Here is a 15,032-nt window from a genome sequence, read left to right as displayed (position 1 = left end):
GTTAGATGGTCAGATTATGTTTGTTTTGGCAAAGTATAGACATTATATTGATTGTCCTCATTATTTGGTGTTCAAGCGGTACTTTAAGATTGAGAGATGACTGACGAATGTTCGCTGTCTGTATTTTATATCATAAAGTATGCTGTCCTTGTCGTTGTTAAAGATTAATTTCAGAGTAGTCAATAGTTGCTGGAGGGTTTTAAGCTTACTTCCACACTCTGAGCCCGTATCTTCACGAAATTTGGAATGTATTATTATTTAAAGCATTAATCGAATTTCCGAAGAAATTGTATAGATCGGATGACTATAGCATATAGCTGCCATATTAACCGAACGATCGGAGTAAAGTGCTTGCATGGAAAATTTTTTTATTTGACGAGGTATCTTCACGAAATTAGGCACGAGTTATTGCTTAAGGCAACAAATTATTCTCCACAGAAATTGGTCAGATCAGATCACTATATCATATAGCGGCCATACAAATTGAACGTTCGGAATCAAGTTCTTGTAAGGGGCCTTTGTATTTGTGAAGGGTATTATAGCTTCGGCGCAACCGAAGTTAACGTTATTTCTTGTTTTATACTTAAAACAAAAAAAATTTCCTTTTTTATTTTACCGATTTTCATTTTTTTTATTTATGTTCTGTTATTTTATATCTCATTCTTCCATACTCGTATTGGCAAGATATGTGTGAGAAAACTCAATGTGTGGCAATGTGAAAGCGATCTTTAACAATCAAAGTCTAAGTATAAGTAAGCCAATTAGAAATGCTCTTGAAGTGAATATTGTCTACGTGCTGTGGCAGAGCAATGACAATCGGCAGCAACGTTTTTCGAAAATGACGCGCCAGAATACGACGGAGAAATGCATTAAGGTAGGAAAAATCGAATTGAAATTATTTGTAGATAACTCACAAAAGCGATTTGAAATCAAGCAATGAATGTGAAATTTTCGCTTATTAATAATTAATAGCAATGTAGTGAATTGACGCTTTAATGAATATGAAAGATACGTTGCTATGTACTTGTATTACATTTGATATACAAAAATTTGTTGTTTTTTGGTCTAATGCACAGTGTTTGGTGTTATTGATTTGCCGTTATTATTTCACGAAAATGATTTATATTGCCTATTTATTGCTAAATTTTATGAATTTATTTTGATTTGACTTCCAAGAGCTTTATTAATATTATTACAGTTTTTGTAGTTGCTATTGGCGTTGCCGTTGTTTGTTTGTCATTTACTTTGACCCAATTTCTATTTCTTGTCGGCACCGCGTACTTATGTATAGCTTTGGTATGTGCATGTATAGGTAAGTGCGCAGCAGAACGACACTGACAGTGGTTGCAGCATTGTCAGTCAAACCAAGCAGCCAAACGGACTGAAAGATTGCAGCCACGCTTCAACAAGTGGGCGTGTGGACAATGGAGGGAGATACGCGCAGCACGGTGGGCATGTCAATTGTTGTAAAGCAGTCAAAAAGCGCAACAATAAAAGAGTAGCAATAGTTGCAAATTTTCGGGCGTTGTGCGGTTGAGGGGCAGCAGTGAGCCGGTCATTGCATTCGCTTAGCAATTTCGTGTGAATATGCAATATGAATACTCCAAAATGGCCAATGTAACGCTTGTTTGTTGGATTGCGCTTGCAACTTGGTCCGCATGTCAAGCCATCAGTCAAACAGTCATACAGTATCACATGAGGCAGGCATCACCACTCGGATCATTCAACCGGCAAATGTGCAATATTTATTTTGCTTGAAATTGTGAGCTGCAAATTTAGAAAAGTACAAGAAGAACGCTAACTTCAGTTGCACCGTAGCTATAATACCCTTCACAGTTACATTTCTTAGTGCAAAGAAGGTAGAAAAATAACTTTTACTTGATTTTGATCGGTCAGTTTGAAGTATGTAAGTATATATTTTTTGAGTATCAGTCAGTTCAGGATATAAATATAGATTCTAGCTTGTAAAAAAAAAATTTTATCACAACTTTTTCTCCTCACAATTTCATGTGCTCAAATTTCCTTTTGTTCATTTTTCGCTATGCATTGTAATTGCACTTTCGCATGCTATGTATGCGTGGGTGTGTGCTGTCTGCACAACGCTGACGTTTGAACTGTATATCCGTCGCTGCGATCGCATTTGATCGACTAACCGCTATAATGCGCTACAGGCGACACTACTTTTATGGCGCGGTTTTTTGTATTATTTTATTGTTGTTGTTTCTGCGCGCGATTATCGCTTTTGTAGCTATTTAGCTGGCGCAATGATCGCTTTTCAATGGGCATTAGGATATTAAATGCTTCCGCTCAGCGTCTGCTCAAGCGAACGACCGCCCGCCCACTCGCTTGCCTGCTGGCTGTGGCCTATCAGCTGTGCTTGGATCTTTTGTTTACAACTCCCTTACGGTAGTAAGCGCAGTGCTGTTCAAATATTCTGCATTGTGTTTACAAAAATGAGTTTTTATTATGGGCAGTTATAATTTTTTGCAAATAAATAATTTTAGGTTGTTTTCAAAATTTAAATCTAGTATTTCTAATCTGCATATTCTTTCCAATAATGTTTTTGACGTTGCAGACGTATAAGGCCTAGTCCTAAAAGTATTTTTTTTTTTAATTCTATACTAATTTATCCCTTTGCATATCCAAAAATTTCTCGAAATTTTTCATTTTGTTTAAGCTGGAAATGACGATTAAAAGTCTCTTTAGACGAATACGAATACGTTTAGACCATACGATTCTTTACTGGTAAAAAAGTTTTGACGAGTTCGTGGATGAGCTTATTCGGACCATTGCCACGTCCAAAAAACACCGATAAGCGATAACATATGAAATGCTATAAGTAAGCATTAAATTAAGATAAAAAAACTGTAATTTAGTACAAGGGATTGCAGCAGTAAGAAGTACCTGTGTGCTAAAATTTTTATAAAAGTGGCTGTTGCGTCGCTCTCTAATAAGTTGAATCTCTCAAGAACCCCTACCGACGGTGTGAAAATGGACGAAATCGGATTATAATGGCTGACTTTTTGTCGAAAATATCGGACAATCTGTAAGATATATTATTGAAATTCGAGGAAAATGTTTCTCTGATAATAATATACCCCTGTGTTGAATCGGGTCAATACTGCCCTTAGTCCCCATATACCTCATATAAAGATTTTCGAACATCCAGTTGATTTTTTACCACATGTTTCGGCCAATGTGGGTGTTATTTTGAAGAAATTGAGAAAGCGTATTTTCCTAATAACAGTGTATCTTTGCGTCTAGAATAGATAAAATCGGCCTTAGCCCCCATTTAACTGATATTCACGATTTTGAAACATCCGGCTAACTTTACTCCTTATATATGTTTATACTCGTATATTTATAACATTGTTTCAAAATAAAGTTCTCAAGAATACCTGAGCAATGTCATAAATTAATGCAATCAGCTCTTCCATTTTGTGTTAAGTTAAGTGAATTTATGACCTTCAAAATAAATTAATATGCTACCAACATTTTTTAATATAAAATTTTGCCGACACCTGAAGGTATTTTTCCTGCATTGATCCTTGCAAGTGGCAAGAGTATGAAATGCTCGGTTTTACCCGAACTTAGGCCTTCCTTACTTGTTTTAACTAAAATATTACAAAGAAAATTCATATTAAAAGAAAACTTTTCAATCAAATTAAAAAAAGCTCTACGTTTACACAATTTTTGCTCCCTACTGTAGAAACTGCTTGTTGATGCTTCATATTGCGGCATTGCGGTTATTAAAGTAAATTGCATTTTATTTTATTTTCACATTCGCTAGAAATTTGTCCCATTTTTACAATTAGACAATGCGCGTCAACCACCGTGAAGCACAGATCTGTATGTTTGCCCTGAGTGCATATGGGTGAACTCATATGTTGCAGAGTTGTTTAAGAATGAAAGTTCTGGAAAGTTGTAAATAATCAATGGGAATCTGATTTGATTTCCACAGTGCTGGGAATGTCGCACGATTGTGTGTTCAATAAAGGTATTTGCTTTGGAACTTACGTTTATTTTCTAGGTCACATTTTATGTTCAATCCTTTGAATTATTCTTCTATTAGTTTCTTAATAGTGCAATGGCATCATGAATTCGTGTCAATTTCAAGCTTCAGCTTTTCCCTTCAGAGAAAAGTAAGTTGAAAATTTGTGAAATTCAGCATACATACATATGTATGTATGTATGTAAATAGTTAATTTTTTTTGGTTTAAATGACAGCTACAAATATTTATGAAAAGGCAAACACGAGTCATTTGAGCAAAAAATTTACTATTATACTACAACTATGTTGAAAAAGTAAACTATTTTCTTTAATCCAAGGTCAGCGAAAAACAGTCACCGATAATTCAGAACGCAGGGTTTACGATCTGTAAGTTCTCAAAATTAGGATAATAGGATTATAGAAATTGAACGAAGTTATATGGTTCGAGTAAATAATTCCGATCTTTACTTTGACTTGAAGGTATTGGCACTCTCTTATAATTCCTCAACCCTATTGGCTAAAAACTGGGACAGTCGATTTTCACAAATTTCTCTTGAGCCAAATTTTTCACCAGCAAAATCATTCTCCATAGACAGGAACAGGTAGTAAATCACTTGATGTGAGGTCAAAGCTATAAAGTGGATACATAAGAACAACCAATCTGCCGGAGCTTTTGGCGTGTATGGACTAGCGTTGTCCTACTGGAACACAATTTCTCTCCTATTGGCCAAAGCTGGCCACTTTTGGGTGATTGCTTATTACAGACGTTCTAATTGTTGAGAGCACAGGTTCGAATTAATAGTTTGGTCGTAAGGGAGCAGTTTATAGTAGGAAATTTTCTGCCACTCCCACTAAACACACAGCAAACCATTTCAGACAGTCAATCTCAGCTTGGCCACTGGGCATTATTATAGAACAAACTTTATACAAACTTTCAAAGAAAATAAGTCACTCAGAAATGCAGGAAGAATTGTAGTTTTCGAGCTTGCTGCTCAAGAAAAAGATATTAGATAATATCTTTCTCTATTGTAAACTTGGGGAACGTTTTCTGGGCGGGATAGCGCATAAGGTTGCGAATAAAAATTCAGTTGAATATAAAATTCTTTGGCACAATTTTAACTATTTCAAAATTATTTACGAAAAAATTAGCTGAAGGGGGGAAAAGGGGTTTAAAATTTTATTTTCCGATTTTTTTATTATTATTTTGAATTTTTAATATTTTTCCATACAATTTTTACTCAATATATATATATTTTAATAGATTGATTTCAACTGTTTCATAAAAAAATGTGCCTTTTTTTAACACGAATTAAGAAAAGATGCGGACTTCATAATTGGCGGAATTTTTTATTTAACTAATAGACTCCAGTGAGTAAATTTTTGTTTATTTAAACCTCTATACTTAACCCTTTTGAAACAACATGCTTTTAATATGGGTTTACACTTTCAATGCTGGATAAATGCTCGTAAACTTTCTTCGCTCACAAATAAATAAAATGAAGATTTTATGGTGTAAAATTTCCAAAGAACGATATACATACTTATGTCATTTTACAAAGTAATTAGCTGGTTGCTGTGAAGTGTAAATGTCGTTTTTTCTTTAATTACCCAGCAGTGCAAAAAGAAGTAGAATTTTCCAACTAAAATTGAACAAGGCTGAATACTTGATTCTATTTTAAAAAGTTTATTTGGAAAGAGAACAATGCTACGTGAGTAAGTGAGTACTTCTTCAGTAAAAAATATGAAAGAACTGAGCACAATCTACTTTAACAATTACAAGTATACAGTTCAAAATAACGCACATTTATGTCGAAAAATCAAAACTTTTTATATTAAAAACGCAAAACTTAAGTGAAATTTAAATAAAAAGTATTGTAGTTTGTTTTGAACTAGTAAAGTATTGGTTTATTTATGATAGAAATCTAAAATTTGACTTTATTTTATATAGAAACAAGAAACTTGACTTAACTTCGACTGCACGGAAGCTATGTATAATACCCTTCACAGATGCCACAAAATGATTAAAAAAAATATCTTAAACTTGATTTTGTTCGATTAGCAATAGTGGTCCGATCTGAACAATTTGTTTCGAGATTGTAACGTTGCCTTAAGCAATAATCTATGCTAAATTTCGTGAAAACACCTTGTCAATTAAAAAAGTTTTCCATACGAGGACTTGAGTTAGATCGATCAGTTGATATAGCAGCTATATGCTATAGTGCTAGTATATAATTTCAAACTTCATGGCAACCAAATATAGTTTTGTTGGTTTATACTAGTTGTTAAGTAGTTTATAACTAGTTGATATGTCTGCGGTGTAAACATGGTTATGCCAAAGCTCAGATGTTTCTGTTGCATCTTCTATTTACACAAGCGCCGAAAAGTGCTGCATCATATATACTTACATAGGTATATGTAAATTATTGTATAAACGTACTTACAAGTATAAGCGTAAGTGTCTGTAAGCAACTGTAACATATTTCGCTCTTCCCTTTCAAGTCCACTTACACATTGTTCGATATTCGTGACGGTATTGGAGAAACTTTCTTTTTCATTCAAATGCCTCAAGTGTTTTTCTACGGTCACCCATTTGAATGCTGAAGTGATTCTCGTTTTCATTTAATTTTCAATACTTATCTCGCACTACAAAAATCATTGATTAATGATTCAAAAAGTGAACAAGTAATACCAAATAGCAACAAACAATTTGTAGCAACTCATTGGAAAATCTGCAAATTACAATTTAATATATGTTTTGTTATGACATCTATCACGAGCGAGCTTAGATAATAAAATTAGCATCAAGAGTATGTGCTTGCCAGCTGTTTGATTAGGAAGTGAATTGTGATTTTAAATATGACCCGCGGTTCGTCTCGGTTCACAGCTTCAATGCCCATTTTACTCATTTATCTTCATTTATTTTCCTCTTAGATTGATGTTGTTGTAGTTTTGCTTAGGCATCGTTTCGCACGTTTACATTGTGGCCGCCGGAGTTACCTACTTAACGCTTGGGACACAAAGCCGTTAACTGTTATTTTTTCACTTTCTTTGCTTTGCGCTTCGTGCCTGGTGTTTCACTTCTTCACCGGATTACGCATTATTTCTGCGACTTTTTCGCATAAGCGGCAAGTGTACGTCTCCATGGCCGCCGTTACATCAGCGCGGTCAAATAGCGCGAAATCGCCTGTTAAATGAAATTGTCAATAAGTGCAACAATCGATTTGTTTACTTTTCGTATTTATTTTGCCATTGAAGTTGTACATGGCCTACATGCTATTTATAGTTCCGTTGTTATGTGAGCCGTACTGCAATAGTTAGATGACATTGAAAGTGGGGGCGCTTTGAACCTTATATAGGATTAACAACATTCTCCATACTAATATAAGTATGTTAGATAAAAACAACGTTTTAAAGAAAAATTGGGTATTAGGAACTTCGGAAGAAGTTTCTGGGTGTCATTTCTTTAAAAGAAGACAATTATCGGAACAACAGTTTTGACTGTGTCATCACCATTAGTCATATGGCATATTTCGCTGATAAAAAGTTTTTTATTTTGCTAGTTAGTAATGTTATTACAAATTACCAATTTCTTATAAATTTAACCATATTACGTCTCAGTGATATGTATCTACCTAATTTTATTAAAATATTCTTATGGGATAAAACTGTAGACAGCGTCTACCAATAGGGGTGAGGTGCCGTGATTTTGACAGCTTGTGGCGGTCATGTATGTTAACGGATTTGTGTAAAATTTTGCCAGTGTGTTCAGTAAGGTTTGTCATTTCATCATGGCACGTTTAACTTAGGTACAACACTTCGAAATTGCTCCCGTTCACGTTCTCCGGGGGCTACTGTAAGCGCTTTTCGCGCAAAAAATCATATTCTCAGATAAGTCCCATTTCCGGCTTAATGGCTTCGTCAACAAACAAAATTGTCGCTATTGGGGTGAGTCATATTCTTGTGTGGTTAAGGAAACGCAATTGCATCCCCAAAAAGTGACCGTTTGGTGTGGATTGTGGTATGGCGGCAATATCGAGCCTTATTTCTTTCGAAATCGAGGCAGGAAAAGTCATTATCATTAATAGCGAGCGTTATTAAACGATTGACTATTGACTATTGACTTGAGTTATGCCAGTGAACAATAAGGTTTTGGCCAACAGTGAGGCTTTTTATTTATTGAGATGAAATATTTCGTCTTGCCGTGGTTTAACTTCATCTATAGTAATATATAGAGAAAGTGGAAAGGGCTGTTGTTTAGCTCGATGATGTTTATATATATAAAACTATCTGAATGATTTAATTTGCTGCTCGATTCTTCTTCTTCGTCATAAGATTACAAATGTGCAAAATATCTAGGATCTTGTCGATAACCTCGTTTAGTATCAAACAGCTAAGCCTGACTTGCAATGATATTGTGGGCTATCAAACTTAGACATAAAGCTGTAAACTCTTTTTGTGCTGTCAAAGAAACAGTGACAATCAGCGCGTGATTTCCTAGTTCTAAAGCCAGTTTTATAAATAAGTACATTGTCCAATATATTCGTATTCCATATTTTGTATAAGAGCTCATCGGCACCATAGTCCCGCCAAGGTTACTGGAACTTCTTCATAATCGATTAATTGTAGTTATATCCTCTTCATAATTCTGGAACTTTACACCCATCTTTACAGACCTTTGGTCTTCAGCACTTAAATTTAGCTTATGAATCATGATCTCAGAATAAGCTCTGAAAATCGAAGCGTTAGAAAAAACCTGATAATTTAAAGAATTTTAATTAGTGGGCGTCAAATTATTATGAAGAGCGTGTAAATGGCGTTAAATAAATTCGTGGTAAATTGCTCGCTTGCCCTTTTTCCAACTCACGTAAACGCTATTACATGGACATTAGAATCAAAATATTTTTACACATATTTATATTCATATACATATATTTTTCAGAACCATAGCACAAATCGAGGCAAAACAAGCCAATTGTTTATTAATAATTGCTTAAATTAACTGTTAACTATTGGGTTTTCATGTCAATCCCACTTGTGAATATGCGCCTCACTTTGTTTTATAATTGCTGGTCATTTGCTTAGCCATAACTAACTTGGATGAATGAACAGCGCTGATTTGCTGTGGGAGTTGCGCGGCATGCCGGCGATAATTCAATTTTGGGGCTGGCTTATCACGTTCTCGGCGCAAATCTTTTGCGATTAAAAATATGCAATTTGATTTGTCTCGTTGTGATTCTTTTAGATTTGTTTTATGTGATTTTATTGGTGACCATTCGGAATTTCCATAGATAGATGCAGCTGCAAATTTGTTATTAAATAAATTACATAGGCATATTTGGTAATAATCATTACTCATATTAAATGATTGATAACGCACATCCGCGTTTTATTACAACTATTTCTAGACTTATTTTGAATTTAGTTTTTATTTTATTTTTTTCAAATTTATTCAGTAGCAATTTATTCGTGCCTAGAAAAGGAAATCTTCATGTGAATATGTCTAAATAAAAAGGTAATCAAAGTGATTAGCAGCTAGCCCCAGGACAGAGAATGTTAATAAATAAACGCTTGTATGGCACAGTTCCTTATTGCAAATTTACATCAAAGATATTGCCTGAGTTCAAATCCTATCACAGATGTTTAATTTAATTTTTATAAACCTTTTTTATTGAATTTACTTTAAATTAAATTTTTGCCTCATTATATAAATGTTCTTTAAAATCTATTATTTCTTGTTTTTATTCTAATTTTCCCTAACACGCATGCCAAAGAACATCTGCGCATATATATAATACATATATTAGTCGTTCCTTTATAAGGTGGTGACAATTTACTTGGTTCCAGCAGAGAATGTTAATGAATCCCTCATCTGTAATTACAAATTAGTACTCAAAAAGATTTCATTTAACATTTGCTCCTTCTCTATTCATTTACATTCTCTGGTTCCAGCTTAGAGTGGTGTAATTTGTTGAATTCGATTATCATGAGGGGAAGGTACCTTTTTGACGTGGTGTAATTAAACTTTCGAATTTGCGCATTTTCGATGTTCCCTTTTTATAGTTTACATTTTAGAACATCAATAAATGATGAACGCCAGAACGTCAATAAATAATTATTATTTTTTATATAATAAATATGAATTCATTTACGCTCTCTGTTTGCGCCTTCTCTCTGCTGATTGTTTAACCACGTATTCGCCGCTAGATGGATCTGCATCACATGGTTTCATTATTGGCTTTTGTGTGCTAGTGGGATTTTCACAATTTATCGCATGCGACTTATTTGCGGTGCAATTAAAACTTTTGCGAAGTTTTGTGGCCATTATGTGGCGATCAAGTTATTTTCGCAGCCATTGCGCCGATATGCAATTTTATTAAACTTTACTAAATGCTTTAGTGTTATCTTTTATATTATCACAACATAATCCTGGGGATACAAAGCTTTGCTCATATTATCATTATTTTGTCAAACCTAAAAGTAATCGGCATAGATATGGTGTTATGATCATATATCAAAATATTCTGTGTTTCTGAGGATTTCACCACCTCCATAAAACGAGAGTATTCGAAAAACAAACTTCAAACTGGGTACAGAGGGTTAGACATATATACCGAAATTTAAAATATTCTCCATTTGATTCGACTTATTACTCTCTTATTACTTTGCTGAGAGGAATTCTAATATACACAGATTTTTTCTAGGTTTTACTTCTTTTTTACTTTATTTTTATAACCGACTGCCGTGGGTTCGGACAAAGCTCACCGAAACTGCTTAAAACTTTTTTAATTTGATTGTGTTTATTTTGGGTCTTTGCGGAGATTGGTATCTCGCATCCATTTCTGCGCTGTGTGGCGTTAGATTTCTTACTAAACAAAACTTCACAGATATTTTTGTGATTGCTTGACTCAGTATTTTTTCAGTACGCGTCAAAATGGACAACAGCAAACAGAGTATTTTCCAGTTTTTTTTTCGTTAAAGACGAGAAAGCAAGACAAGCGGCTGAAAATGTGAAAGTTTTAATAATGTAACAACCAATCACGCGTAATTTCGTTCCGGTAATTTTGAGGTTAATGATGCACCACGCTCTGGAAGGTCAATAGTCAAAAATATCGATAAAGTAATAGAAATCGTCCTAGCCTAAACCGTTCGAATACCAAATTGTGAGATCCTTTTTACCGAGTGGACGCAGATGTATAGACTTTTTATTTAGAAGTACAAAACAATATTTCGGGAAACCTACAGGGCAAACACTGATATAGCTAATATCTCTTGCTTCTAAACACCATAACTCCAATAAGTTCTACATGGTTTATGCTAAGTATTATAATGACGAACACTCCAAGAAACTTCTCCCGTTTTCACAGTCTCGCGGATTTTTGCTTAAAGCTTGGAACAGAACCATCTCTCAGAAATACTAAAAAGGTCTCATAATAAAATACGATGACGTGTTCTGATTTTTCATACAATACAAATGGGACGCAATATTCTTCAAATAGGCGCTTCAGATTTTCTCACAGCGTCAATCAAAACCTTTTCTACCTTTTTTCGCAAGAATGATAGTGGGGGAGTTGCACAGCGGCATCTATGGTATACGAGAAACTCATACATCTCTTGGCGTAACCCCGTCATACTGTATAAAACTTTCCCTGAAAAGATGTCATACCATGAAGTGCCACCCTAATGTATACGTTTATAATATATTGGCATATCGCAACCATTTGATTTTACTTTTTTTGCAAGCCTAGAGTACTTGCTGTGACAAGTTAACGTCTCTATCGTGTCTTCATGTTATGTGCCTGAGCAGAAGATAAGCTCGATGCTGTAAATATGTAACCTAACCTACTAAGGTGTATACTCGTATTAGTTGTTCCCCTGCGAATATAATTTTTATAATTTGTAACCAAGTGAAATGAAAACTTAATGGATTTACAATAAATTATACCGATTGAACTCAATAAAAAGCTGAAAGAAAGTGAACAAGTCGGCAAAACGCCGGTGCCCGAAGCATCTGGCGCCAGATGTACTTTGCATATATTCTCTTTATAACTATAAGTATAAGTATATATATAAGTGTGTACATTATCACTTTAGGCGAGAATTGCATTTGCCTCTTTTTCCTGTGGATATTGCGAGCTATAAAAGCCGCGCGTTAACCTCCACTGCTCAACAGTCACTCCAACTGCTTCGCTTAGCGCATCTCGTCCAACAACAACAACTAAATATGAAATTTTGCTTAGCTTTACTGTCGCTGCTCATCGCTGTGGTTAGTAAGAATGCATATTTTTGAACCGGTTCTATAATAATGAGGCCCTTACAACTTTTGTTTTTAGGTCCTCGCCGTCGCAGATCATCATGCCGATCACTCCGATTATGTGGTCAAAACCAATGCGGATTTGGTACGCTATCGCGATGAGTGTGTCTCACAGTTGAGTATACCGTCCGATCTGGTGGACAAGTACAAGCAGTGGAGCTTTCCGGATGATGAGAAAACTCACTGTTATTTGAAGTGCGTTATGGAGAAGTTCGATGTGTTCGATGCTGAAAAGGGCTTCGATGTGCACAAGATACACCACCAATTGGAGGGCTCTAATGCCGATCACTCAGATGCAACACATGGTGCTATTGAGAATTGCGCAAAAGAAGCCGCTGCTGCTGGCGATGACGCATGCGTTCGGGCATATCGTGGCTTTACGTGTTTCCTCAAGGACAACATAAAGCTGGTACAAGCTGGCGTCGAAAAAAGCAGCAAGTAGTGTTTGTAAATAAGAAAATATTGGTGATGGTGCAAAATATATGTCTCTACTCCAAAATGATTTGTTTTACTCATATAGTGATATAATATATAATTTATTATAAGGTGAAATTAAATCTTCGAGTTTATTTCTGTCTTGGCTTTACTTGATTGGCTAACATCGAGAAATTACTATCGAAGCTGCTCAATATGTTGTTATCGTCAGCCGCTTTTCAGCAAGATTATATCGATTCGGCTACAGTGGTTGTAGATTGTGGGTGCAACCCCTCTTACATAACCCAATAACAAATTGGGCAGCTTTTTTGATACAAGAGGATATATACACGTTTCTATAGGATCTCTGGGTGAAAATTTATTATTGTGTAGAAAAACTTCGCTAAGAACAAATATTTTCTTTGAAGTTAGGTTGGCGTTGCAAATGGACGATGAAGACCCCGTCTATAATCCATTATTAATATCAGTAGGGGCTTGAAACCGTTCTGAGTGAATGCAGGGCGCGCTTCTCAAGTCCTCAGTACGTATATCGGGAACTAATAGTACTATTTCAGTACAAAGCTACTACAAGTATATCGTAATAATCTATTAAAAAAAAAAAAAAAAAAAATTTAAGTTCGGCTGCACCAAAACAATAATACCCTTCACAGATGCATAAGCAATTACTTCAGATGTTGTAACGATTCCTTGGATAATAATCTATACACAAATTTCGCGAAGATACCTTATCAGACCAAAAAGTTTTCCATGCAAGGAATAGCTCACTGATTTCCGTGCCTATGGTTAATTTCTTAATGAAACTAAATGAAAATATTTTGATAACCAGTCATATGGCAAAACAAATAACCGAAATAGGTCCTTATTTTATTCAAGTTCCCATATACCTCATACACCGTACATTTTTATTCCGAATATATCGCTTATTATGTGAGATAAACCAATAAAAAGATAACATCGTCACAAGGTTAGCTAATATCAGATCAATTAGAAAAGGTCCATAAATTCACCTAATAACAAACACTTTTTTAATATTTTGCATTTATGGTAATTTTGGAATTGCCTACACTGAAATATAATAGAAATGTGAACAAAACAAAGTTTTATGGTTTTTATTTATTAATACAATATTATCTGCAATTAAATGAATATGTATAACAGTTGATAATTGCAATTATAAATCGGTAATATTCTCATTCTGCTCATTGCAAATATACCATATGTACATACTCGTAGCACACAGCCATATCGCATATGGGTGTGTCAAGAAGTTGAATTTATATAAGGGTAACATTAAAAACAAGTACAAAATGTGGAATAAGTTCACATTTCACTTTCACACATATTCTTGCAACATGTTTCTACAGAGTATAATAGATTTGTTCACCTAACGGTTGTGCGAATTACCTAAAACTAATCGTGATAGATATAGGGTTATATATATATAAATAAATGGGATGAGGAGACGATTTGTCCGTTTGTCCGTCCGTGCAAACTGTAACTTGAGTAAAAATTGAGATATCTTTATGAAACTTGGTAGACATGTTTCTTGGTACCGTAAGACGGTTGGCATTGTAGATGGGCGTATTCGGACCACTGCCGCGCCCACATAACGCCATTAATAAAAAAAAAGAAGAAATTGCCATAACTAAGATCCACAATAAGATACAAGACTGTTAATTGGTATACAGAATCACATTAGAGAGGGGCATCTGCAGTTAAAATTTTTTTTTTAAAGTAGGCGTGGTCCCTCACTCTAATTGCTTTAATGTGCATATTTCCTGAACCGATAAAGCTATAATAACAAAATTCACTGAGAAAAAATTCGCGTGACTTTATAGGAACCGTGTTCAAACTTAGATAGTGGGCGTGGCACCACCCACTTTAGGTGAAAACCCATATCTTTTGATCTGACATCTTGACAAAATTCAACCAAATTCGGTACATAACACTCTTTTCATATTTCTATATTATAGTGCGAAAATGGGCGCAATCGTATTACAACCACGCTTATTTCCCATATTTAAATTTCATCTCATTATTTCACTTTCCACTATACAAATCAAGCAACAATGATTGTATCGGGGTAAAACTTTGCGCGAATAATGCGTTTAAAGTATGCCACCTTGTGACCAAAAATTGTCTAAATCGACAGTTGTAATGCATTCTACTTGTATATAAAATCAGTTATGAGCGTACAACACAACAAAACACAAAAACGATTTCTCATAATTTGAGTAAATTTAGTTTACAAATTGGTCTAATTAATTTTACTGTGAATGTAAATAACTGAGGCAA

General features: G+C 34.7%; 1 protein-coding gene across 1 annotated transcript; it reads left to right on the top strand.

Annotated features, from left to right (window-relative positions):
- Window positions 1–12,140: 12,140 nt before the first annotated feature.
- On the top strand, window positions 12,141–12,801 carry Obp99b (Odorant-binding protein 99b). Its single transcript, XM_014235214.3, has 2 exons — window positions 12,141–12,254; window positions 12,322–12,801. The coding sequence occupies exons 1-2, from the start codon at window positions 12,213–12,215 to the stop codon at window positions 12,742–12,744; spliced, it is 465 nt and encodes a 154-aa protein (XP_014090689.1). The 5' UTR covers window positions 12,141–12,212; the 3' UTR covers window positions 12,745–12,801.
- Window positions 12,802–15,032: the final 2,231 nt, after the last annotated feature.

This window comes from Bactrocera oleae, chromosome 2 (assembly GCF_042242935.1).
Source record: "Bactrocera oleae isolate idBacOlea1 chromosome 2, idBacOlea1, whole genome shotgun sequence".
Classification (NCBI taxonomy): domain Eukaryota; kingdom Metazoa; phylum Arthropoda; class Insecta; order Diptera; family Tephritidae; genus Bactrocera; species Bactrocera oleae.
The sequence above is the reverse complement of the archived record's forward strand: the minus strand, read 5'-3'. Positions and strand labels throughout refer to the sequence as shown.

Coding starts and splice junctions, on each gene's coding strand:
- Obp99b (XM_014235214.3), top strand. CDS start 12,213: ATGAAATTTTGCTTAGCTTTACTGTCGCTGCTCATCGCTGTG. Junction 12,255..12,321: donor TGTCGCTGCTCATCGCTGTG/GTTAGTAAGAAT, acceptor TTTTGTTTTTAG/GTCCTCGCCGTCGCAGATCA.